The sequence below is a fragment of the Dipodomys ordii genome, unplaced genomic scaffold (genome assembly GCF_000151885.1).
Source record: "Dipodomys ordii isolate 6190 unplaced genomic scaffold, Dord_2.0 Scaffold18, whole genome shotgun sequence".
Taxonomy (NCBI): Eukaryota; Metazoa; Chordata; class Mammalia; order Rodentia; family Heteromyidae; genus Dipodomys; species Dipodomys ordii.
Genome location: NW_012267234.1, coordinates 15,200,922 through 15,225,369, shown reverse-complemented (window position 1 = coordinate 15,225,369; position 24,448 = coordinate 15,200,922). Strand labels below are relative to the sequence as shown.

The following is a 24,448-nucleotide window of genomic DNA, read 5'->3' as shown; positions in this document are numbered from 1 at the left end:
TTGATCTATATGACTCAGGGAGGGTCTTAAAAGATTTCTCATCGCTCCTGGCCTGAAAAATCATAGTGTAAAGGGGAAGGGGCAGTTGGGGAAGGCTCACGTCTGTCCTGCTGGCTACTCAGGAGGCTGAGATTTGAGAATCATGCTTTGAAGCCAGTCCAGGCAGAACATTCCCTGAGACTCTTATCTCCCAATTATCCAGCAAAAATGCCAGATTGGAGGCATGGCTCAGGTGGTAGAGCACCAAGGTTTGATAATCCTAGGAGAATAAACCATGAAGGGTTGAAATTCTACTCTAATTAAAAAAAAAACAGATCTGGAGGTGGAATTATACAATAGTCATTGTTCTGCTTTCTTTCTTTCTCTCACAGAAAGTACGAAGCTGGCATGCTAATTGCGTGAGACAACTTGGCCCACGGACAGAAACAAAGCACAAACACAAAACACAAACTCAGAGAAGAAACAAGAAGAGTGTTTTCCTGGCATCTACAAGAAGCGCTTTATTTTTTTTCCCCTCTAGGTTTCTTTTTTAAAAAACAAAAATAAAATAAAAAAAACCACACACACACACACACACACACACACACACACAACAACCTTGAAATGAACATTTAAAGAAACAATACAAACTTCAGACGATCCTATCCAGGCATGCTCCTTTATTAAGCCTGGGATGGGAGGAAGGGGTGAAGCCAACACCTAAGGCTAAAGCAGGTGGACCAGAAGCTGTGGGACTCCTGAAACTGTTTGAAGACTGGAGGGAACTACCTTGTGTTCTCCACTCCAGGTATTTTAAGGACATGACGCTTCTTTTCCTGCCCATGTCAGTATCGAGGGTACGATTCACAGACATTCTTTGTTATAATCTCTACAGAATTTTTTGGTATAGCTTTGGCAAGGGAGTTGATGCTCAGGCAGCACTGCTGGACCCCTCAGCTCCAGCCATTCTACTTTACCTCTGGAGCTGCCATCTTGGTCCACTGGACTATATTCTGAGAACCTCTCCCTGGAGTTGTCAAGCCCACTTGGACAGTGGGTGGAACAGTGATTCTTTTGGATTGATGCATCGTGGAGAGGTGAACAGGAGAGGGCCAGCGTCTGGCGGCAGTGTTGGTATTTTGTTGGGATCTCAGGACATCAGCATTTCTAAGAGTCCTAGCCAATGGCTTGTGCTTCTACAGTGGGCAAAGGAACCTGCACACCACGCCGAGCTTCTGCTGTCCAGCAGGCCACCACCAGAAGGCCAAGGCACCCATACCTCACTCAGCCCCGGGAAAGTGACATCGCCCCTTTACCCCAGTCATTCCTTGTCTTCCCTTGGTAGTTAACATTTTTCAACTTGTTGCAATTGCGCTTGTTTCTTGACTCTTGAGGATCTGCATGTGAGGGCTGTGTACCCCCAGGAGGCCACGGTGGTCAGGGATCCAGTGGTGGACCATTAGGAGTCCCACGGGGAGCACAGGACCCGCAGACAAGGCGTGTGCCCATCCTTGTTGGGCTCCGCTTAGCTGGATGGGCTGCCCAGCCGCTCTTGGATCAGCCTCTCGCTGAGCACCCACAAGGCCCGGGCCATCTCCTCGCTCTGAGCTTCCGGGGAGGGCAGGCAGCGACAGCAGTTGTTGAAATACATCCCTCCTAGGCCGTCCAGCTCCGGAGCTGCAGCACAGAACACCGAGGTGGCAGCTCCTTGTTGCTGGAAATGAGAGGGGGAGGGGGGAGAGAAAAGGAAGGATGAGGTCATTCATTCTAGCCATCTGGAAATTAGCAAGCAAGCCTCCCCCACTACCCAGTTCAGCATGGCAGACGGTCCTGAACTCAGAGCACAGGGCTGGGAAAAGTACGAGGTGATCATCCAGGAACCATGAGTCTATAAAACTCTGCTTGTAAAGCTGGTGTGAGTTTTTACACCTCATCTAGAAAAGACTTGGAAAACGAAGACTTCATATCAGTCCACTGTGTCAGATGACTTCCGCAGAAAGACAGAATGATGGCGTCCTTTCCCAACGCCTGAGAAACAAATCCATCTGCAACCCCTTGACTTCTCCAAGTGTAATGTAATTTGATGCCAAGCTCTTTCTAGAACCTTCTATTGGAATTAAATCCACTGCTCTTAATTGTAGTTCATCAGGGAGAAAACCTAAGTGAGGTTGGTGCCAGAACTTTCTCGTGGTGCTGCTAGAGGAAGGGTTTGTAATGCTGCGGAAATGTGTGATTCCCCTCCCCCACCCCCGTGCATGCGTGCACAGGCGCAGTCACTAATGCTTCTAGAAAGCCTTTCTCCAATTGTCAGATTTCTCTCAGATTTACAATGGAATGGGGGTGGCGGGGGGAGAGAGGCGCTCAGGGGGTATGTTTCCTTCTAGCCCCCTTCAAAATCCATCCCTCCCATCCACCTTTAGAGGGATGGTTGGGGCTGAGATGAGGGATGTGGGGACTGATTGGTGTACCATGTCATCCGGACTGACAGGAATGTGGCCAGGGATTCTGTAAAGAAGGTTAGAAATCACTTTGCCTTGCAAGCCATAATTAAAAATAATAGGTTGCTCTTCATAGACAGACACGGTACGCATGGCTCTAATTTAAAACTAATACAGTTTATCTGGCATCTTATGATTATTTATGGGTATCATAGCCCTTGCTACACCAACTAATTATCCGCCGATGGAGAGTGGGCTTGCAAGTGAGGACTGGGAAAGGCAATATGGCCGCCTTTAGGAAAAGCATGAAGGATGCTCCATTGCAGGGAAAATGGGTTTCGGTCCCTACGGAAAGATCACTGTTCTCTGCCCCTGCAGAATTTACACTGTGCTGGTGAGATGGAATCAGGCAAGGGACAGCCATCCATGGGGTTTGATTTGCATTCACTGATTGCATTCTAGAAGCACTGGGAACCAGGCCCATGGAGAACCTGGTATAATCTTAGGAAAGGGCTGTAAAGCTGTTTCATCTCAGCTCCGGGGCCTGGCTCTGCAGCCACGTTTGCACTGGCCTGAAAGGGAAATGGTCCAGGGAAGCTGGGTGGGCGGGGCGGGAGGTGGGAATGACAGGATGATGACGTGAGTGTCCATTGTCTCTGTCTGCTCCAGAATTCCAACATCACTTGGATGTCATTAAGCGGTCACTGGTTTGGTGCCTTCCCCAGTCCTCTTAGCTATGTTCGCTCTTCCCTCTAGCCAGTTAATTTCTTGGATTCAGCTGTTTTCTGTCTTTCCTGATTGGTTCGTGGGGCTCAAGTCTAATGGAGAGGAGCCCCGGCTCTCCAGGCTCTGCTGCCTTGAGTTATGATTCCTTCTTAGCACCTGTTTGGCACCATACACAACTAAAGGCCTGCAAGCGATTCAGCTGACTCAGAGGTGACCTCCAAAAGCACCTCTAAAGACAGAGCAAGGAGTAAGATGATCATCCAGCCAACACAAGCCGAATAGCATGCTGACCTGGGTTCTTGGCCCTTCCCAGTTGGCAATGGTGCTTTGCATGAATTTCAGAATATCTGTCCTGGATTTCCATTTTAGTTTATAGCTGCCACCAAACCCCAACCACGGAAGATGGTCAGGTGACTTGACTTCCCATCTACTCCTAAGCACTGAGTGAGAGAATCCTGTTGGCTCTTCTCCAAGTCTAGCCAGACAGAATTCTTCCAGGCCCAACGTAGACGTGTGCCCCAGTCAGTGGGCAGGCTGCACCCTTACACCTTGGGATGGTATTTGTGCAAAGGAAGTTTGCAGTCATGCTAATAGAAGAACAAGAGGCATGGGTTTTCCCTTTATGGAATGTGCAAGCAATTGCAATCAGCTAAATTCCACACAAATTTATCTTTGGCTATCATACTGCAAACTGCGTTTTAGAAAAAGCCCAATGTTTTAGCAAGAATTGGCTTCAGTTCCTTGCCACTGGACTTTATGTGGTATCTACTTGAAACGGTATTATGGATAGGTAGTTCTGGCTTCGTGGAAGAAGACGATGTAGGAAGAGTACAGAGGCCACCTTCAGCACTGAACAGATCGATTGTGTACTCCTGCCAGGATCTCCCTGCCTGCTCATGCTTGCTTTGACTGGTACTTGCATTATTTTTTTCTTTCCACAGTGGACAATTAAGTGGTGACAATGCCTCACGACCCCCTAGGCTTCTTGGGGAATTCTCTTTTCAGTTGCTCTGATGGCCCTCTCTGAGTGACATCTTTATAGGACATTACATGATGACAGTTTAATAACAAGTTCTTCTTTTGGGGCTCATCAGCGTTTAGATCTGAATACCATCAGCATGAGACTGGGTCACATTAGTGAAATCTCATTAGTAAACAAGGCTGATCCAAGATGAAACATTTTTAAACTGATAAAAAAAAGTGGGTTTTTTTTGTTTTTTATATAGAGCACTTTAATCATCATCAAATGACTCCCCTGCCACTTTTTTGGGCATCCATACATAATTCAGACAAGGTGAAAGAAGCATAGAAAAGAAACGCTAATAACACTGGCATCAAATATTATTTGAAGGCAGGATTTGCCAATTGTCACCATTGCTTATGAATTCACCGTGAGAAAATGATGACAGCGGCTGCAGGTCCGGGTTCCCCTGATCTGTTTCTTGAGGACAATTTATCAGGATGCATGGAGTGCCAACCACCAGAATGCCTCAGACTCAGCCCACAGTGACTTCCCGTGCGGATGACACGCTACTGAGAATGTCTGGGAAACCCAGCAGAATCTTTAATCATGCCTGAAATGCCATCTCTAATCGACGCAGACATTTGTGAGCAGCTAGAGAAGACCTGGACCATCAATCTCTACAGTGTCTGTAAAATTATCCAGGATGCATCTTTGGGATTAAGTGGAGAACATCGTAGGAAGAAGAGTTCATCATTCTCTTCCTGAAACCATTTGTCAGATTTCCAGCATCATCTTCAACCTCAGAATGCTGGGATTCAGGAAGTAGCTACCACTGATGGTTGAGGCTCTGAGATCTGAATTATCCATCCTTTCCAAAACCCCTTGTTGGGCTTAAAATGTTAAGTAGCTGCTTTTCATCAACATTTATCTGATAAGTGCTAGCCATCAATTTGTAGCTGTCAGCACAGACTACAAATGAATATCGACTCCTTTAAAGGAGAGGGTACGGAGGTTTCTGATAAACAATACATGGTAAAAAAAAAAACCACATATTCATATCTGTAGAGCATTCGTGGATACTCCGATGTGTTACTTATGTCTTAACAGAACACATGTTAGTTATACGATTAATGTTTAGTTTTCAGGTGTCTCTGTTCTACTATGCATGCTTATTTAAAAGAGAAGAATAGATTCCTATCTTAAACTATATGTACCCATGACATGCATTTAAAAAAATAGATACACTACCATGACATATCTATATTATCCAATGATTACCAGAGCAATAGATGCTCTAAGGTTGCTTGATCACAAACATATCAATACCAGAACATTGCACCACAAAAACCGTTAGTTAATCTATGCAAAATGTAGAGCTGTGGAAGGGGAATGGTCATTGCAGAGCCAAATTCCAGAGGCAAAGAGGTGATCTGCAGATTTGGCCAAAGGTGAGTGTAATCTACAAACCCTTACCTTTCTCACTGTTGCTCATCTTGGGGACACTAGGCAAAGCAAACAACTTCCCAAATGCAAGACCAGGTTACGCAACCTAGGGGGCCCTGTGAATACCCAACCCAGAGAGGAAGCATCAACCATGGTGGAGATGAATGGTGAGCACCCCAATGTATATGAAATCAATGGTGGCCTCCATGGCTTCTCCATCCTTCCCTATCTTCCTGAAAGGCATGGCTCAGTGTTCCAGAGTTTATCTCTGAGTACCTTGGTAGTTGGAAGTGAGAGGTTCTTAAAAACCATTATGGCTCCATTGCTGATTTGAAAGACAAACGAAAGGAAGCTGCTCAGGGGAATACTACTTATAGTTCTCGACTTGTAGTTCAAGAACAGTCTTTCTGTACATACATTTGCTACACATCCTTTTAGAAAGCCCTCTGGGTGATACCAGGAGGCCCATGGGCCTCTCTGATGCCAGTGATACAGCCAACCAGCCCTTCTCCTCCACTGGGAGACTGACATAATCGAATGGCACCATTCACTTTGGAATAAGCACACCAATCCTGCCAAAAATCATGTGTGGGGCAGGGGAAGAAGGGAGGGAAGCAGAGATCTGAGGGTGGGGGAACGGGAGAAGGGGTCTGACCTACACATCACTGTGTTTTCCGGTATGTTTCACCTAGTGGGACTATTCAAGCTGTCATGTTGCTAGCGTTTAATGGTAGCCTATCATTGTGGAGGATTTAGCAAGCACCTGACAAGACTCTTTTCTAGCCCTCACCCAACTCTACAGACCTTTTCAATCTCCATTTACAGGGATGCCCTCTGTGTATCAGAGGTCAAAAGCGTTTTGTCCAAAGATACCCAGAAAAAATCACAGATGGACGGTTCCAAGCACCATGAGAATCAGTGCATGGCGCCTTCTTCCACGTGTGACACACACACTGGCATGCTGCTCAGCCTTTTGTGTGTCGAGTTTCCTTGTACCATCTTGTCTTCTTGTTTACCAGGCCATGCCTCAGATGGACACGGCTGACATGGCCTCAAATTAAACATGGCGGCTGTCTGGTGTTCAGGGATATTCCCCCCCCCCCAGTGTTGATTTAGGCAGGAGCTAAACTGAAATCAGAATCATTCAGATTCACAAAAATGTAGGCTTAGTGCCCTCCCCATGACCAATAGCAAATACAAAGATCGCCTTAATAAAAAAAAAATCACCTGATTCAAAGTACCATCTCCAGGTGCCAAGTTAGGTCACTTTCTCCTCAAACGACAGCTTTACCCAGCATGGATATCAGGACGGGTCAACCCTCAGCCGTCTCGTTCTTTAGATTTGCCCTAGAAGAGCCAGCTGCGGCATGCTCAAGCAGGTCTGCCAAGAAAACGTATCCCCATTCCCCGCCTCCCCCTCCCCCAACAAACCCCTAGCAAATTCACGTCTGCAAATTCCTGACCATTGATTCCCGAAAAGGCCTTTGACAATACAAGCTTAGGTGCATACAAGTCCTTGGTGTGGGTATTAAAAGGCATATTCTTCAATAGCCCTGGGGAATTCAGCTAACGCACAGGATGTTCTTAGCATGTATTACAGAAGGGGAATGCAAGTCATTTTCCACAGGGGGTGAGGAAGATCAGGAGAGCAGATATTTGTTTTCAGGTATTCACAGGGTGAGGGAAGGCTCAGGAGAAGCTCACAGCCCCCATACCCTGTAGAAGGAAACGTGGCTGCCCGAGGCCCATGGTCTTGATAGCATGTCCCAGAGCTTACCATGACCACACGTTGGTTTTTTTTTTTTTTTTTTTTGCAAACAAAAAAACAAACCAAAATAAACCAGTCTCACGAGTGTGAAAAACCTGAGACTCCTCTCTGGTTGACTCTCCTAGGAAGGTTGAAGAATGCCATTTCCTAAGTGACACTAGGGTCACAGTGTGTGGACCAGGAGCTCTGAGGGCAAGCCAAGCAGTGAGGCATGCCAGTCTATCTCCAGACATGTAGACTGGCCAGCACAGGACACGGCCCCACACTGTGGAAAATGAAGGAGGAGCAAGAAGGCCACACAGCTTTCACAGGATGGCCATGGGCTCAGGGAGTTTCTGAGAGGGCCCGGGGACTTTCCTGTTCACAGGTTAGGCATGCCCTCAAATCTACACTGGGTCTCTGGCCAAACACGTGCTTTTCTAGCAAGATCACTGAAGGAGTTTTCAGAAGCTTGATCGGATGGCCCCCGGGAATGAGTTGGAAAGCCCTCTGGAGTCTTTTCGGCCATAGTTGCAGGAAGCAGCCCGATGACCAGGGAGTTTCAGGGGGAAAGTTGGGCAGGACTCGTCGAAGGTTTTAGAGGGACATCATTGGCTTCTTATAGAAGTCAAGAGAAGGAAGAAAGAGGAAGTGTCAACCACACAAAGTTGTCCAAAGTCAAGTTTGTTCTAGGAAGTCCTGGCAGGAGGAATGGGTGAGGATTTTAACTTAGCTTATCCCCAGGATAGAAGGAAGGAAGGGCAGAGTGAAGCAGGTAGACCCCCAAAGATCTGTTTTCAAGAGGCTGAATGGATCTGAACTTTTTCTGGAAATAGGTGAAATCCTTTATATATGTTCCTAACACCCTAGAATTCTTACCATAAATGTTCCAAGGTTTCTGTGACAGATTTATGAATGGTTTAAGAGCACAGAGATGCACTATTTAGACGTGCTGCTATTATGAACTGACCCCTAGAAAGATTTGCTTCGGTGGGGAGGGATGAGGGGGTATTACTAATGAGGAAAAGAAACAGGAATGGCACAGGCACAATCTATGGGGGGGGTAGACTTAATGCTTCAATTTGTGTCTGCCAAAGGTGTTCTAGAACTGATTGGACCCGAGGGACTCTCACAATACATAGGAGAAGGTATGGATTCTGTTTTGCATCCATGGAAGCGTTCCCTGGGCAGGGATTCACCTGGTGATATCATTGGTAATGACCACATTTTTTCACATTGTTTCTTTTTGAATGGAGAGCTCTCTTGCTAAGATGGAAAACTGTATTGGGCTGTCCATTTTTCCATGAGATTGCTTGAAAAGATCAATCAGAAGAGCCATGAAAATTTGCCATGGAAATGAGCATCTTACTGATAATAATAGCCCCATCTTTCTACCTGGGATAAGTCTGATGGCTTGCCCACCAAAATCTCACAACTGGGTCACGTCCATGTCAGTGTGGAAGGACTTCTGAGTGTTTATAAGAGAGAAAAGAAGATATTTGAGCTTGTGTTAATTTGATACATTTTACATTTTTACTCTACTTCTTTAATCTCCTGGATAGCTAGCCCTATTATACTGTATATAAATGTATGCTTCTGTATTTACCATGTATACTGAAATACATCTTTGAAATTGTTGCCAGGCAGAATGAATGGGTCCAGTTCTAATATAATGGTTCAAAGAGTGTCTGCACACTACAAACACTTTTCTCCTTTCCTTTTTGGCATAGTAGCTCTACTCAGTCGGCCTGCCATATTAGCTCTTTAAGAAAAGTGCAAACAGACTGCTTTGTGAGCAGGCAGGATTTCAGGGCAAACCTCAAACAAGCTGTTTGTTCAGATTTTACGCCTAGGTCCTCCATGGATTGTACCACCTAAAACCGAAAAGACATTGGGAAACAATAAACATGGGGTGGGGTGTCTCTAATCGGATCCCTTTGAGGTAGGAAGTTAACTCCTCATTTGTCATCCCAAAATGAATCAGGAGGATGGGCTGGTAGGAATTCTGATCTCAGAGGCAGGAGGACTCTATGTCCAGCTCCTCCACATCAAACTGGACATGTCGCCTTGAGGTTTACGTAGTTTTGTAGAGACTTCCTTGGAACAGGTAATCTCTCAGGCTCAAAGATGCTGGCCTCGTTACTATTTCATTTAGAACATTCTGTGGAAGGTATCTCATTTATATTACTTTCATAATTAATGGTGATAGCTCAGGCACTGCCTTTACACAGAGGGATCACTTCACAGTGGTCGATGGGTAATGAGAAACAATAGATATTTCATTCACCAGCAGCTCGTTGCTAGTTAGTAGAAAATGATCGTGTGTGCTGTCGCTTTAATTGCCAGGGTAAATAATTCTGCCTGGGTGTTGGTGAGCATTTTGAAGCACTTGATGCAAATAGACTAGAAACAAAACAAAACAAAAGAAATTACCTTGATTATGCAACACCTTAGCATAGGAAGTTACAAAGGTATGTCTTTTTTTAAAAAATTGCACTCTATCATGCAAATATTATCTAAATATGCATGTACTGACTACTTATCTACTGTATTTTAGGAAATACAATTAAGCCACCTTTCTCTTCTCCTATGTAGACTGTAAATAACTGTAGAGCTTTCTCTTGTTTCCCTATGTAAATATATGTAAATACTAACAAGCTATGCATGCTGATATTCTAGGCAATTTCAGGTACTTTTATAATCTGAAGGCATGTACTTGAACTGGTTTGTTAAGGGGGGCGTACGGGGGAGGGGGGTTCGGCTCTCTCAAACTCTTTAAAGCTGAATAGAAATTAAAGATTTCTTCCTAAACTACTGTGGCTTCTTTTGTTTGCTTTCTTTTCCCTGGCTGCAGCCTCCTCCCCAATCCAGGCTCCCTCTTGCTTCTCACTGGCAAGAGAAACTGAGCAATTCCAGGCCCAGAAACAATCGCTGAGCTGCCTGGCTTTTGATGTTGACACACTCTGCTTGGCTTTTCAAAAGTATTTCTGGAATCACAGGTATCTTGTATTTTTCAGATTTTCCTGTCAAAAAAAATACCCCAAAACTTGAGTGAAAACAATTATCTTGTCCCTTTCTTAGGTGTCAAGTGCAACAAAAACTCTATGAGAGTCCTGTCATTAATTTTCCAAAGATGTAGAAACTGAGTCACATTAAAACATCAAATTCCACCAAAACTCTGGTAGACCAATAAACCTTTTCTACACATAGATTAAATCATTTGGACTCTGTGGGCCTGATAGTTTCTGTTGCAGCTGTTGAGATTGGACACTGTCATTGCAAACGCAATAGTCAACATCCACTAAAACAAACATGGTTGTGTTTCAATAAAACTTTATTTACAAAACCAGGGAATGGGCAGAATTTGGCCTCCAGGCTACTGTTTACCAATCTTTGCTCCATATACTGTGAAAACTCAGTTGCTCTTCAATAGACCATTAGTATCTTCCTGAGGAGTGTGTTTTGATGGCCTTGGGAAATACTTGAGTCAACTGAAAATTCTCCATCTTATTCCTGCAAATACCAGTGCTCTTATAGAAGCCATGAAATAATGAGGTGAGCACAAACAAAATCACCTGAGATTATAAATCAAGCTGTCTTCCTCAGACAAATTATATTGCCAAGTTTCCATTTGGTTACCTTTTGTTTTCACAAATAGGGACACAGGGAAAAAAAAAAGTAAAAAAAAAAAAAAAAGACAAGGTTTAAACAAAAAAGAGAGGAACCAAACAACTCTCCCTCTTCAAGAGAGGAAAGAGGCCATTACCTCTGGTATCTATGGAAACCGGGGAGCACGCTCACTTTTTAATGGTTAGAACACAGCGCTTGTGTTTGAAGATATTTTGCCCAAATGTGATGCTCCCGTATAAATGCATTAATTGACAGTTTCCTCTGGGACTTTTTTTATTTTTTATTTTTGAAGTTTCCAAACTTAATTTGATAGCACAAAGAACTGTCTGCAGCTCTGGAAGACTGCGGCAAAGTCAGGTCTTTCAAAAAACAGAATCAGCTGGGGCATCACGTACAAATCCAGATGAGCAGATGCAGACCCTGCCCTCACCGCTTGTAATTTTCCACTTAAGAAGTCCTCCTCGGGAGGACTGCCCAATGTGGGCAGAGAGAAAGAAGCCCTTTCCAGCCTCTGCTGGGGACGAATCGATACTCCTGGCTCTTCAGTCCTGGAGGGAACAGGAGGAGGAGGCGGGAAGAGCTGGCATTTCTGCGGAGCCCTTGGTGGTATGAGATGGTAGGAAAAGCCCAAAAGTTGAAGCGGAAAGCATTCAACTGGAATCCTGTCTTTTTGCCAGCTGTCAGCACTGCGGCAAATCCCTGGGCCTTGATCTCTCTATTTTTGAAGGAGGCAAAAAGCACCCCTCTCCTGGCCTCTGATAAGGATAATCTATAACGTTTGATCATTCTCTGTGTATAAAATAAGCACAAGTTCAAAGGTAGCTACAATTCTATTTGGAACAAATTTAAACACCGAAACATATAGATCAGACTATCTTGGGGTTCCCCCCCAATTTAGGGGACTTAAATAGGGTGAAACTTCTGCCTTCTAAGCTAAATCCTTCTCTCCAATCACACGCAACACTCAATATATCTGGATCCTCTACTGGCTGTGAAATCCATTGCTCCTCTAGTCAGAGCCAAGTTCAAGTCCATGTTCCTTGAACATCAACACTTGAGCCACTACCGTTTTGTTTTGTAAAATACATGCATCCACCCCAGTTGGGGGTATTAGCTCCATGTCAGCGATGAGAAGACTAAGGGACAAGAGTGGTGTTGGCTGTCTAAACGCCCACTACCAAGTGAGTGGTAAAATCCTTTGTGAAATCCACGCCTACTTGTGGCGTGTTCTTCCCTTATTGGTCCTTGTGCACCTCTGTTATATCTCCTATGAGCACTTAAACCTGTCTCCTTATTCTACTGAAGAATTCTGCTGAATTTCTGCCTCAAAACATGAGAACTATCAGGGATCCCAAAGCCCCGAGGCCAACTAGAAGATCAAAAGTGAATAAATGAATCAATGAATGCGTACTTGCAGCCATTCAACTGGTGGCTGTTTAATCTGCCTTTTTCTCTTCATACCTGCTGAAAAGCTGATGTTCAACAGCACGTTGAAAGTGTCAGTGATTTGGAGCCAAAATGTTATGTGGTAGAGAGGTAGGTAGGTTGACCGTAGGGGAAATCTATCACAAAGATGCCAGCTGATTGGCTAATGGTACCGGAGGGGAACAGAATGCTGTTGTGGTCCAGGGCCATGGCTGCTGGTGTCTCCACCATGCTAGAGCTTGGAGCCATGAGGCCTATGGCTACCTTCAAATTTTAGGAGGTAATGACAGCTGCGAGTCCACCCCAGCCTGATGAGAGCAGTAGGCCTTCTAGAGCTCACTCTACAACCATCGTCTGCTTCCTGATGCCAGCTTTTGCTTTGCCTCTTGGGCAGACATTCTCTCCCTAGCTGACCTCTATTTTGCCCTTTGGATCCTAGGAGAGGTCCAGCCTGCACAGTGCCTTGTGGGCCTTCCCTGTGGAGAATCCCCTGGAACCAAGCCCTAACTCCACCCCGTTAGCCAGACTGTCCACCCAGGGCTCAGTTTATCACAGCAGTCACTGGCAAGCCCTTCGATCAGCTCTGCATCTCCATGCCAAACACCTGCCAGTCTTTTCCAGGCAAAGCATGAGCCTTAATGGTTGTAAAAAGGAGGGTGGATATGATCCTAGGAGCCAGGGCAGGAATGGTGGCGGTGGTAATGGCTGCTGGCTATGGAGAGTCTATCATGTACTGGCTAGCTGTGATGACCTGTGATTCTCAGGACAGCCTCACCTCACCAGGTAGACATCACAGTAAAGGGAGACATCAAGAGACTCATGGTCACAGGCCTGTGAAACTCGGGGACTACGATCCAAACTTGAGTTCATCTCCATTCCCCTTAGCTTCGTTCTCTGCCTCTGCACTTGAGCATCCTGGGATCAGACTTAAATTTGGACAACTTAGCCCCGCCCATCAAAACCAAGAAAGCAGTGCCTGATCTCTGCCTGGGTGGATGGATTCCTCCAGGGGCCCAGTCCCCTTCTCAGAGCCTGGGGGTCCTCCGCTCCCAGGCTCCGGCCTTGGTACCCTCAGGGCACCGTTTCTCCCAGCATGTGACTCTGGACCATTCCCCAGCAGAGAGATGAAGCAGCATTCCTCTTCTGCGAATGGCTCTGCATTCAAGGAATCCTGCTGCCTGGAATGAGCTTGGGTTGATGTCTTGGCTCCCGCGGGTCACCTGGCCCATGCAGCAGGCAGCCTCGTGATCAGCCGACTCTACTTGGATCTCTCTTGTCCTCCCAGCTCAGAGAAATGCTGAACTCCTGATAGTGGGATGCACCAAGGAACATCTTACTCTGCTTTTTTTCCCCTCCCTTCTGGCTGCCACACCTGACAGGGTCCAGCCTCTTGCGAACACCTGCCTTTTGAAAAGGAAGGCACAAAGATACCTCGCTCCCAAGCGAGGGGGTCAGGGAGGATTCAAAACCCACCCGAGTTCCAGGCCTTCTGGTTGCCAAGGTGTTTGGAAGTGTGGCCTCTTCTCACAGATTGCTTGGGACTGCTGATTGGATGACTGTATGTGACAGTCCCTCCCTTTAGTATGTGAATCCCACACAGGGTCCTAGATACTCTCCCTGGCACTTCCGTCGTGCCAAGAGTTAGAACTGTCACTAAATTCTTACTAAAGCCCATGGAAGGTATTAGCAGTCCTTTTCATTGATAGAGGAAACAAAGCTCAAGCAAGTGAAATGAGTTAGTAACAAACAATTGTCACACATCGATTATGTGCTAGGTGCTTGCCTCGTGTGTCTGTATACTCCATGTGAGTTCCCTGTTGAGCAGGTTGGCACACGTGCCCTCATCCCAAATTAAAGCCAGGGAACTGAAGTCCAAAGACAGGAAGCTCTTTAACATTGTCAAAGGTCAAGCGAGAAGCTAGTTATGATAGAATATGCTGATGTTTGCAGCACTGAGACAGAAGGATCGCAAGTTCGAGGCCCGCTTGAGGTACTTAGGGAGTTGCAGCCCAGCCTGGGATAATACAGGGTGAGACCCCATCTCAGGACAAAAAGGGTAACAGAGTTAAAAGTTACATCCAAGCTGGGCACCAATGGGTCTGGCTACTCAGAAAGCTGAGATCTGAGGATTGTGGTTCAAAGTCAGCCTGCGCAGGAAAATGAGACACTTGATCTCCAAGAAACTACTCACAAAAGCCAGAAGTAGCGCTGTGGCTCAAGTGGTAGAGCCCCAGCCTTGAGCCCAAAGAGGCTCTGAGTTCAAGCCTCTTGAATATGTCCAACAATACATCCAACAATTGCACCCTGATAAACAGGTCTGGGTCCCTGAGCACGTGCGGCGGGAGCATGGCACCTGTGGCTATGATTCTGAGCTGCCATCACAGGAGACCTCCCGACAGCAACAAGAACTTAGCCCTGCGGACGTGTTCCGGGGTACTTCTACGAGGACTTTCTCATTCATGATTCTCCCCTCTGATAAGCATGGAAGCTGACCCAGAAATGTGACAGGGCAACTTGCCCTAGCTCACACAGCCCCCAGATCTTGGTCAGGGAATCTGAGCTTGGGTCGTCTGTGTGTGCCCTGGATCCCTGGGTTTCATACATCCTGAGCTACGTAAGGTAAGTGTCCAACTATGTTGCTTCACCAAGGGGCATCTTGGGTGTGAGGCTAACACTGTGCTAGAGGTCCAGACTTCCCTTGCTCATGAAAAAGTAATGTGGGGGGGATTCCTATGAGGACCTCCTAAGGGGTGGAGGAACCACGATGGACCAATGACTTCTACGAAGGAGCCAAGAAGAGAGAGCAAGGAGAGATTTATTTTCCTTTCTTGTTTTTAATGATTCCTATTTTATAAAGCTGTGCTTGCTCCCTGGAGCAATAAATGACCAATTGATCGGAGCATTCGAAGGGTAGATCTATAACTGCTTTAGATTTCAGTTGTACTTCTCCCCAAGGGTTTGAGAAACATAACTGTAGTGGTGACTGGAAAGCCAGACTCTGAGATTCAACACCAACCGCGGTATGAACGGGATCAAGGTACGGTCGCTGCCGCCATCATGGAAAATGTTGCAGTCCTCTGTCCTGGTGCTGCGATTTCACCACGAGGAAGAGGAAGCGCTTGGGACCAGGCAAATGGAATGTCGAGGTAGTTGTCTGTGCTCTTCTGTGTTAAGAGAACTGACTCTCTGGGTAATCAGGAAGCCCAGATTATCACCACACTGCACCCCCCCATCTGTGAGAAGGATGATAGTTAGACTGTCTGAGAACTCAAGCGTTTTCTGGTGAATTGCTTTGCTTTGTTCAAATGACACATTGTTGGTGATCGTGGTGTATTGGTGAATGCTTAACAACTGACTCACAGAAGCAGTTGGAAAAGCCTTGTTCTGTAGTATCTGCCAGTTCCTGCGGTGTAAATACTCTCATCATGATGGATTGCGAGCAATCAACTGGTTGAGAGATACACACTCAGCTCTTAGAAGCTGGCACGGTCCAGCTCCAACTCAGCCCTGGTATGGCATGTGGAATCTAACGGTAGAAATTGTTCGCAGAAGATCTTAAGATGGGGGGGGGGACATAAAACAGGCCAGCACCTCAAAAATCATAATGCCACTGGGTATTGAGTCTGGTATTGAGAGGAAGTATAAACTAAAAGACACTTTAGATCTTTGGCAACTTTGTCTCCCTAACCCAACAGTTGATTCTACCCAAAGTCGCTTCCTTTCCTGAAGGTAACCAGTTTCGGACATGTATTAAATCAGAAACTTTGGAAAAACCGTATTAAAATTCTCACACAGGGCCAGCCATTTAGTACACAGCTGTAATCCCAGCTACCAAGGAGACCGACATTGATAGGAATGCAGTTGGAGTCTCTCTCTCTCTCTCTCTCTCTCTCTCTCACACACACACACACACACACACACACACTTAATGAGACCTCATCACAAAAAACCAACCCGGCACAGTGGTCTACATCTGAAAAGTAACCTGAAGCAAAGGGGCGGGGGACTGTGTCTCTAGTGATAAAGCAGTTGCTTACCATGTGCAGGGAACTGAGTTTAAGCCCCAGTACCCTCCCCCCACGCCACACAACACCACCCCAGAAATAAAGCCAAAGCTAATAGGGGAGGCAAATGTTCCCCTCTGCGATGAAGAAACACCAACACAAACTTTGGGAAATGAGAAGCAGACGGGGAAGTGGAAGCTCCTGACTCAGCCGAATGGGGCCTCTGGAAGAGGAAGACACTCGAAAGATGAGCCAATCCCTACCACAGAAGCCAAGGCTACAAGGGTAGCAGCGAGGGGAAGAGTGGAAGAGAGGACCTCGCTGGGGGCAGGCGTAAGTTCCGCCTTCACCTCTTGTGTGAATCTCTAATGGAGACACCTCCACTGGGTCAAAGCCCTGGTATCTGAGACAATGGAATGTGCTGAGAGGGAGCCCCAGCCCTCAGCCCAATGCCTAGCACACAGCAGGTGCTCAGTGAGGATTTCTAAAGGGATGGATGGAAGGAGGGATCCAGCTTCCTCTGCAGATCAAAGAAAAAATATTATCAGACTCTCTTCCTCCATGTCAACATGACCAGCCAAATGATTTCCCTTCCAAGTGATCTTTGGTGTGGTTTTAAACTCTCCTTAGGTTATGACTCACATTGGAACTACACACTTATACAATGCTGACTATGTGCCAAGACATTGGACTGAGTGTAAAGGAACGCAGGGCTCTCTGGTGTTCCCCACCCCCGCCCTCCAGCCTTCTCAACAAAATGGTGAAACAACTTTCTTTTATCTTCCTGGTTTGCAGAAAGCTGAATACAAAGGCATTTTCTCAAACCTACACAATTCCTATGTGGCAGAGCTGACATTTGAACTCATACCCCATGACTCCAAAGATCATGGCCTTTGCACAGATCTAAAAGCGTGATTTTATAGGCCTTTGGGAGCTCCCTCTTGTTCCTGAACTCCCTTTCCAAGACTAGTTGCTCAAAGCCCATGGGTCTTTCCCTTTAGAAGGACTTTAGAATGGATGGATGAATGGCTAGGTGGATGGATATATAGATAGATGGATGGGAAGATAGGTGAATGAGTAAATGGCTAGGTGGATGGATATATAGATGAATGGATGAATGGATGGATGGATGGATGGATGGATGGATGGATGGATGGATGGATGGATGGATGGGATAGGCAGATGGATGGATAGGCGCACGGATGGATAGGTGGATGGATGGATGAATGGGTGGATGAATGAATGAATGGATAGGTAGATGGATATATGGATGGTGATGAAAAATGAATGGATTAGGTTAGTGGATGAATGCATGAATGATGGATGGATGGATGGATGGATAGATGGATGGATGAAGAACTAAAAACACAAATAACCGAGCAGCTGTTTGGGGGGCACATCTTTTCCCACCCGAAGGGAGGCACACTGTGGGAATGACTCACCCTGGTCACTCAGACTTTAAAAATACACGCATTTCTTGGTAGAGCTGGCAGGAGCAATTTTGGTCCCGAGAGCTGAGCTCTCTGCCCACCTGATATTACATGAGGTGTTAACTGCATTATCTGGAAATACCCTATGACTAATTCCCATCCCTTATCTGGACGAGAAGAAAATTGTCTCGAGCGCGAATGCCCCAGATTCCTGGTCAGTTTATGTAAGGCATTTCAAGCGATTGCAGTATTTTAAGCCATTTTTAGCTTAAATCACCTGATGTGTGGTGAGCACAGAAAAACTGATCTCTTGCTCCCTGAACTCCCTGTTTCCCCACTAATTTCCTTTAAACCACTTACCGCACCTTAAGTACTTCTCCATTGAAGGGCCGGCATATAAACCCATATCCCTGGACTATACAAGTTTTTAAACAGGCATCTATCTATGCAGTGGCTTTTGCTGCAGTGTCTCCCGGAGCATAAGGCTCCATTACTTTCAGGTGAACCCATTTTGTCCAGGTGGAGGGTGGTGATATTTCTTCCCGTTGTCGTTTGCTCAGTGGTTCTATGCGCTGAAAACTTTTCTGCTTGGCATGGATTTGATAGAATTTGACAGGATTTGATAGAAGCTTCTCCTAAATAATGTCTCAAAGGACCTTCCATGATTATGAAGTGAGCTCTTACAATCCCTTCAACCTGCTACAGGTAAAAATGGGGCTTTTATTAAGTAGCTAGTGGAGAGTGGAAGGATTTTTTTCCCCCGTGGTCGTAGTTACTTTGTTATTGTGAAATACACAGAAATGCACACACAAAAAAAAACACGAAAATCAGGGTTTCAGGTAGACTTCTCAGAACCCATAACTCAATTCCCTTTTGTAATCCTGGTTGCTTTACATAAGTGTCACTTTGCTAGTCTTCCTTGTATTTTATTATGCTGGTTGCCTTTAACATAACATTTTCTGGGGACATGCTGGGCGCTGGTGGCTCAGCCCTGTAATCCTTGCTACTCAGGAAGCTGAGATTTGAGGATCACTGTGAAAAATCCATGAGGCTGTTATCTTCAGTTAACTGGCAAAAGGCTTGAAATACAGGTGTGGTTCAAGTGGTAGCGCTCTGATAAAAAAAAAAGGCAAGTGGCAGTGTGTCCTGAATTTAAACCCTAGCACTGGCACCAAAACCAACCAACCAACCAACAATTAACCAACAAATCCATATTATTTGGATATGCAGACAAACAGGACATATAGCCATAATTCAGAAACATTCAGTAATATCAGCTTGTTAAATATTCTTACCCAAGTAAATACCTCAGACTTTGTTTTGCAGGATGTATGTTTACAACTTTTTCTTTTCTTTTGGTCGGTACTTAGGTTTGAACTCAAGACCTAGAGCTTGCTAGGTAAGCATTCTACAACTTTAGCTACACAGGCCCCTCCATCCTTGTTTACAATGAATAAAACCTGCTGTTGTAGTACAAACCTAGTGACAGATACCAAACACAAATGTACGTGGCTATGTTCCAATAATAAAAAAAAATATTTAAAACAACAGATGGCTGGCGTGAACTACAGTTTGCAGATTCTTGCTCCAGCAAAGCCAACGACTTAATCATCCAAGTTAATACCAACTTGCTCATCTTCTAAATGATTTCCCTCCCCTGACAAAATGGACTTGACTTCTGACTGAACTTTCATGCCAGCTTTAATCCAAGGTGGAATGTGGGAAGAATGTCCACTGAGCAAGGCCGGGGCAGGGCGGGGGGAAGGGAGGGTTAGGCCTCTGGTCTGTGGGCCTCTCTGTAGAGGGAAGGTCTCTTCTGGGGGGCTGAGCTTTGGGAGAAGCATCAAGGAGGCCTGTGGTCTCTGGAATGCATTATCTAGGCCTCAGGCAGGAATTCCTGTCCACAGGTTCCACTGTCATTCTTGGGAATATTTCTGCTATTATAAAACAATTTCCTCTGAAAATATTTTCCAAGGGAAGCTACAGTAATGCACTCAGATGTTCCTACCTTCTCTCTCCCCCCGTAGCCCCCCACTCTGTGTCCCACATACAGGAGTTAAAGAAGTTAAATAACTTAGGAAGCAACTAACCCACCTTCTCATGGGGACCAGGTGACAATTCTGTTTCTGTGTGTCTAAAATTTCAGTAGGGCAAGTCAGGAGAGCAGGACAAAGCCCACCCCTGGCCTTGAACTCTGCGTCTCTCCCACTTGATATCTGTTATAAAAAGACAGTCTCAGAAACTCTACGTTAGACCAGGAGCCGCTGGGAACAATAATTTTCTTAAGAAATCTGTTTCCCGTCAGGTGTGGTGGTGCACATCTGTAATCTCAGCTGCTTCGGAGGGAGAGGATCCTTGTCTGAACCCACCCACCCTGGAGAAACTATGAGGCCCTCTTTGAATAGCAAACTAAAACCAAGAGGACTGGGAGTGGAGCTGTGGTTCACAATAGTAGAGCCCTGGCCTTGGGCACCAAAGCTCAGGGACGGCACCCAAGTCCCGAGTTCAAGCCCCATGACTGACCTGAATAAATAAATAAATACAATTTTAAAAACCCCCACAAAAACCACACCACAAAAACCCACCAAGAAGACTGAGTGTGACACACATGATAGAGCACTTTCCTAGGAGGCTCAAGGCCCTGAGTTCAATACCCAGTATTGTAAAGAAAAAAGGAAAAAGAAAGAACTAATAGATGCCTGTGCAGAATGCTCAGACAGTTTTGCACAAAGTTCATGCTATTTTGGAAGCTGGAGTAGCTTGCCAGTAATAGAAAGCCAGGGCCAGCAATGTCTCCGTCCCTGAGTTTATGCAGACAAATATTCTCTCTCTCTCATGTATGTACATGCTTTCATTTCTTTCTTTTTACCAGCAAGTCCCTGTCAAGTCTTGCATGCAGCATCGAGAAGCTTTCTAATATGTGTCACACTATAGGATTGGAAGTGATAAAGCTCTCATTATTGAGCATTTGTGACAGGTGCTATTTTCCCTCTGGTGCCCATGAGGTTGGCTGTCCCCATGGAAGCGTGGATGCTAATGCCCAGTGTGAGGTGTCCAGCTCAGCCTGCTGCCTCCAGCATCAGGAAAGCACTGAAGGCAAGGGCCAGCACGCAGAGCCGGGCCCGGGAGAGCCAGGCTGGGCTCCATCGGTGCCCCCCGGAGAACAAAGCGAGTCTGGAGGGGAATGTGGAATGCAAGTGGCAATCTGCTCGCAGGATTTAAACATCAGCCCTCTGTGCTGTGAGACTTGGGAGACCCAACCCAGCCCAGCGCACACAGCCGCAAGTCGAACAGAGCCCGCTTGGCAACAGATGGCTTACAAGGGTGGAATTGCTGTATAAACATTTAACTGAAAGTTTGATTTCATAAGGGTGGGAATTAGGCAAAACAAAAGGAAAACGATTCTCAGAGGCACTTCAATTAGTAATTTGTAATTTCTCTGACAATGCATGCTTTGCTCGATACTCGTCCAAATGTTCTCCAAGTGAGGAATTTTGGAAATCTTTGAAAAGAGTCTACAAGAAGTTACATGGTTCTCTCTTTGCTGAGGGAGGGGTGGAGAGAGGGAGAGAGAGAGAGAGAGAAAGAGAGAGAGAGAGAGAGGGAGAGGGAGAGGGAAAGAGAGAGGGGGGAAGGGGAGGAAGGGGGAAAGGGAGAGGGAGAGGGTCAGGGAGAGGGAGAGAGAGAGAGAGTGAGAGAGACACAGAGAGAGAGAGACAGAGAGAGAGAGAGAGACAGAGAGAGAGAGAGAGCGCATGTGTGTGGCCACAAGCTAGAAAACACTTGGGCAATATGGAACATGGGGAAAATGAATCCAGAAACTTTTCTGAATACTTTCTCAAGGTCAGTAGATGCATTAATCTCTCTCTCTCTCTCTCTCTCTCTCTCTCTCTCTCTCTCTCTCTCACACACACACACACACACACACAGAGCTTACCTTCCAAATGCATGTCTTACCATGTTTGTTCTAAAGCTTCAGGTAGTTGAGTACCCTATTTGTCTTCTTTACGTTACTTTCTAGAAAGCAGACATGTCCCTCTGCACACAGGCAGTGTCTCCTGTTGTCCCCCATGAGCTTTCCACCCATTAATCCTCGTCCCCACTGTGTCTCTGGCTTCTCTGCTCCCAACACAATGGACAAGGAAATCTATGATGGGTGCTGCCAGTGTCCTGCAGCAAGCATTTGACAAAAGGCCTTCTCCACAGCTCAGTGTCACAGGCTCAGTGTCACGGCACTCACATCTGTCACACATCTTTGCAGTAGGCTCTGGGTGCATTTCTGAGGTGACAAGTGGGTCTTAGCCGGTGGGTGTCATACCTCCATTTATTAACACTCAAGGCTGGCCGTCTACCCAAAGAGCCACATCTTTTACTTCTGGCATTTTGCTGGCGAGTAAGAGTCTCTTCTATTTGTCTGCCCAAGCTGGCTTTGAAATGCCATTCCCAGATCTTAGTCACTTTGCTCAGATTATCGGTATAAGCCTATAATAAAACATTTTATTGGGACAAATTAAATACTTAGGGGCAGGAAAGCAAGCAACTCACTACCAAAGGCAAGTGAGGTCAGACGTTAGTTCTGGCAGAGACTTCCCTGGCGCTGATTGGATAGTGGCAGCTTCCTGCCTGGTTCAGTGGCTTAAGCAGAGTGGTGCTATCGAAGATGAGGGCTGACCCCAAGCATTCTGAATGTAGGAAAATAAGCAACTATCCCTTTGATTCTCAGAGTGAGGACCCTTCCCCTTCCCAGGCGCGCAAACAAGTTCAAGAGTTCAAGAAAACACATTTGTGGTTTGTCTTATCCCCAGGTCTCTAGAATCACAAGAAGACCCAAAGGTGGGAGTTGATCCAGTTATTTTTGTCCTCCTTTATTTTATAAACAGCATACATGTTTCATTGTCAGTACTAACGACAGATCTAGCTTCACGTCTCCGCAGAGTTGAAAGGGAGTCCCCGACAGCCAATGATTATCTGAAAAAAATAACAATTTCTTCATTCTTTCTTGAGTGATAACTTTCCAGCGCCCATTCTCTGGAGCCAACTGTATCATCGCCAGGAGTATGGGGGAAACGGGAACGAAATTAGCTGGAGAAATGATCAACCCCGGCTGCCACTGGCGCCTCCTCTTCTGACTGCTATCTTTGTCTTCTGGACTCCCACTCTTCTGGGAAAGGTAGAAAACTCCCAGGGTCAGATATGAATCACAGAAGTTTCTGGAAGGGGTAGCCAAGGCGAAGTGCCATCTTGACTTGCAGGAGAGTCGGGTACAGACTGGTACTGCTGGGCTAGAAATGGCAAGATCCACCAGGACGATGCGTTTTGGTTAGTCTGTGGCAAACACCATAGGAATATCTGGAGTATGGAAGTTAGTGCAATTCTTGCTGTTCTCTTTCTTTCTTTCCTTCTTTCTTTCTTCCTTGCTTTCTTTCTTCTTTTTTCTTTCTTTCCTTCTTCCTTCCTTCCTTTCTTTCTTTCTTTGTTTCTTTCTTCCTTCTTTCTTTCTTTCCTTCTTTCTTCCTTCCTTTCTTTCTTTCTTCCTTCCTTCCTTTCCTTCCTTCCTTCTTTCTTTCTTTCTTCCTTCCTTCCTTTCTTCCTTCCTTTCCTTCTTTCTTTCTTTCTTCCTTTCTTTCTTTCTCTCTTTCCTTCTTCCTTCCTTCCTTCCTTCCTTCCTTCCTTTCTTCCTTCCTTCCTTTCTTTTTTCCTTCTTCCTTTCTTTCTCTCTTTCCTTCTTCCTTCCTTCCTTTCTTTCTTTCTTTTTTCCTTTCCTTCCTTCCTTCCTTCTTTCTTTCTTTCCTTCTTTCTTTCTTTCCTTCTTTCTTTCTTCCATTAATTCTGGGTCTTTGCAGATATGCTAGAAGTCTGCATGCAGTCATACCGGGGAGGGGGGTTGAACAGCATTTGTGGAATAAATGGATGGTATGCTATTTGTCCCCACCGCCAAAATGTTTGGACTCTTCTGTCTACACACCCATCTAGCTGCATCTGACTTCATGGAATTAAGTGACCCAGGGTGAAGGTCGGTGTGATACGCTTGAAGAGATTTCCAGCCAATTCAGAAGACTGGGCTGGCCATTTCTGCCATTTCCTGGAGTCCACTTGACAATGTCTACTAACTTTTGCCCCCATGAACAAAAGCATCATTAAAGGAGAGCTATAAAGATACAGGCACAGGGGTCACAGAGGGCAGGGGTATGGCTCTGTGGGAGAGCACTTACCTAGCATGCACAAGGATGTGGGTTCGATCCCCACTATCCTACCCCCTCCAAAGAGTCCCAGAGATGAGGAGAAATGAGAAAAAAAGGAGGACGTGACAAGGACAAATCTCACTAAACATGTCTGATTCTGGAATAATCTGAGTGGAGAGTCTCATAATTCTGAGTGTACAGACCAGAACCGTGAGAGAAGGGCCAGGGAGGGAGTCACGGAGATATGGAGAGAAATACAGACTTCACCCCCAGCTCTTCCTCTCACCAGCCATGAGACCAAGGGAAGGCTACTTCATTCTTTTCTCTGCTTCGGTTTCCTCATCAGTGCAGTGGGGCAGTAACAGATCCATTGGCTTGCCGTGAGTATTCAATGAGCTTAAAGATGCAGAGAGTTCACAGTGATTTGACGGATGTTTGTTAGAGTGATTATTATCATTACTACCGTGGGGTGGGAGATGC

At 45.9% G+C, this 24,448-nt stretch overlaps 1 protein-coding gene across 1 annotated transcript in view; it reads right to left on the bottom strand.

Annotated features, from left to right (window-relative positions):
* Positions 1–472: 472 nt before the first annotated feature.
* The window catches only part of Wwox (WW domain containing oxidoreductase), a 738,022-nt gene continuing 714,046 nt past the window's right edge, over positions 473–24,448 (bottom strand). The window contains exon 9 of the mRNA XM_013012941.1: positions 473–1,693. Coding sequence (XP_012868395.1) covers positions 1,505–1,693 — 189 coding nt within the window. The 3' untranslated portion in view covers positions 473–1,504. The remainder of the gene's footprint in view (positions 1,694–24,448) is intronic.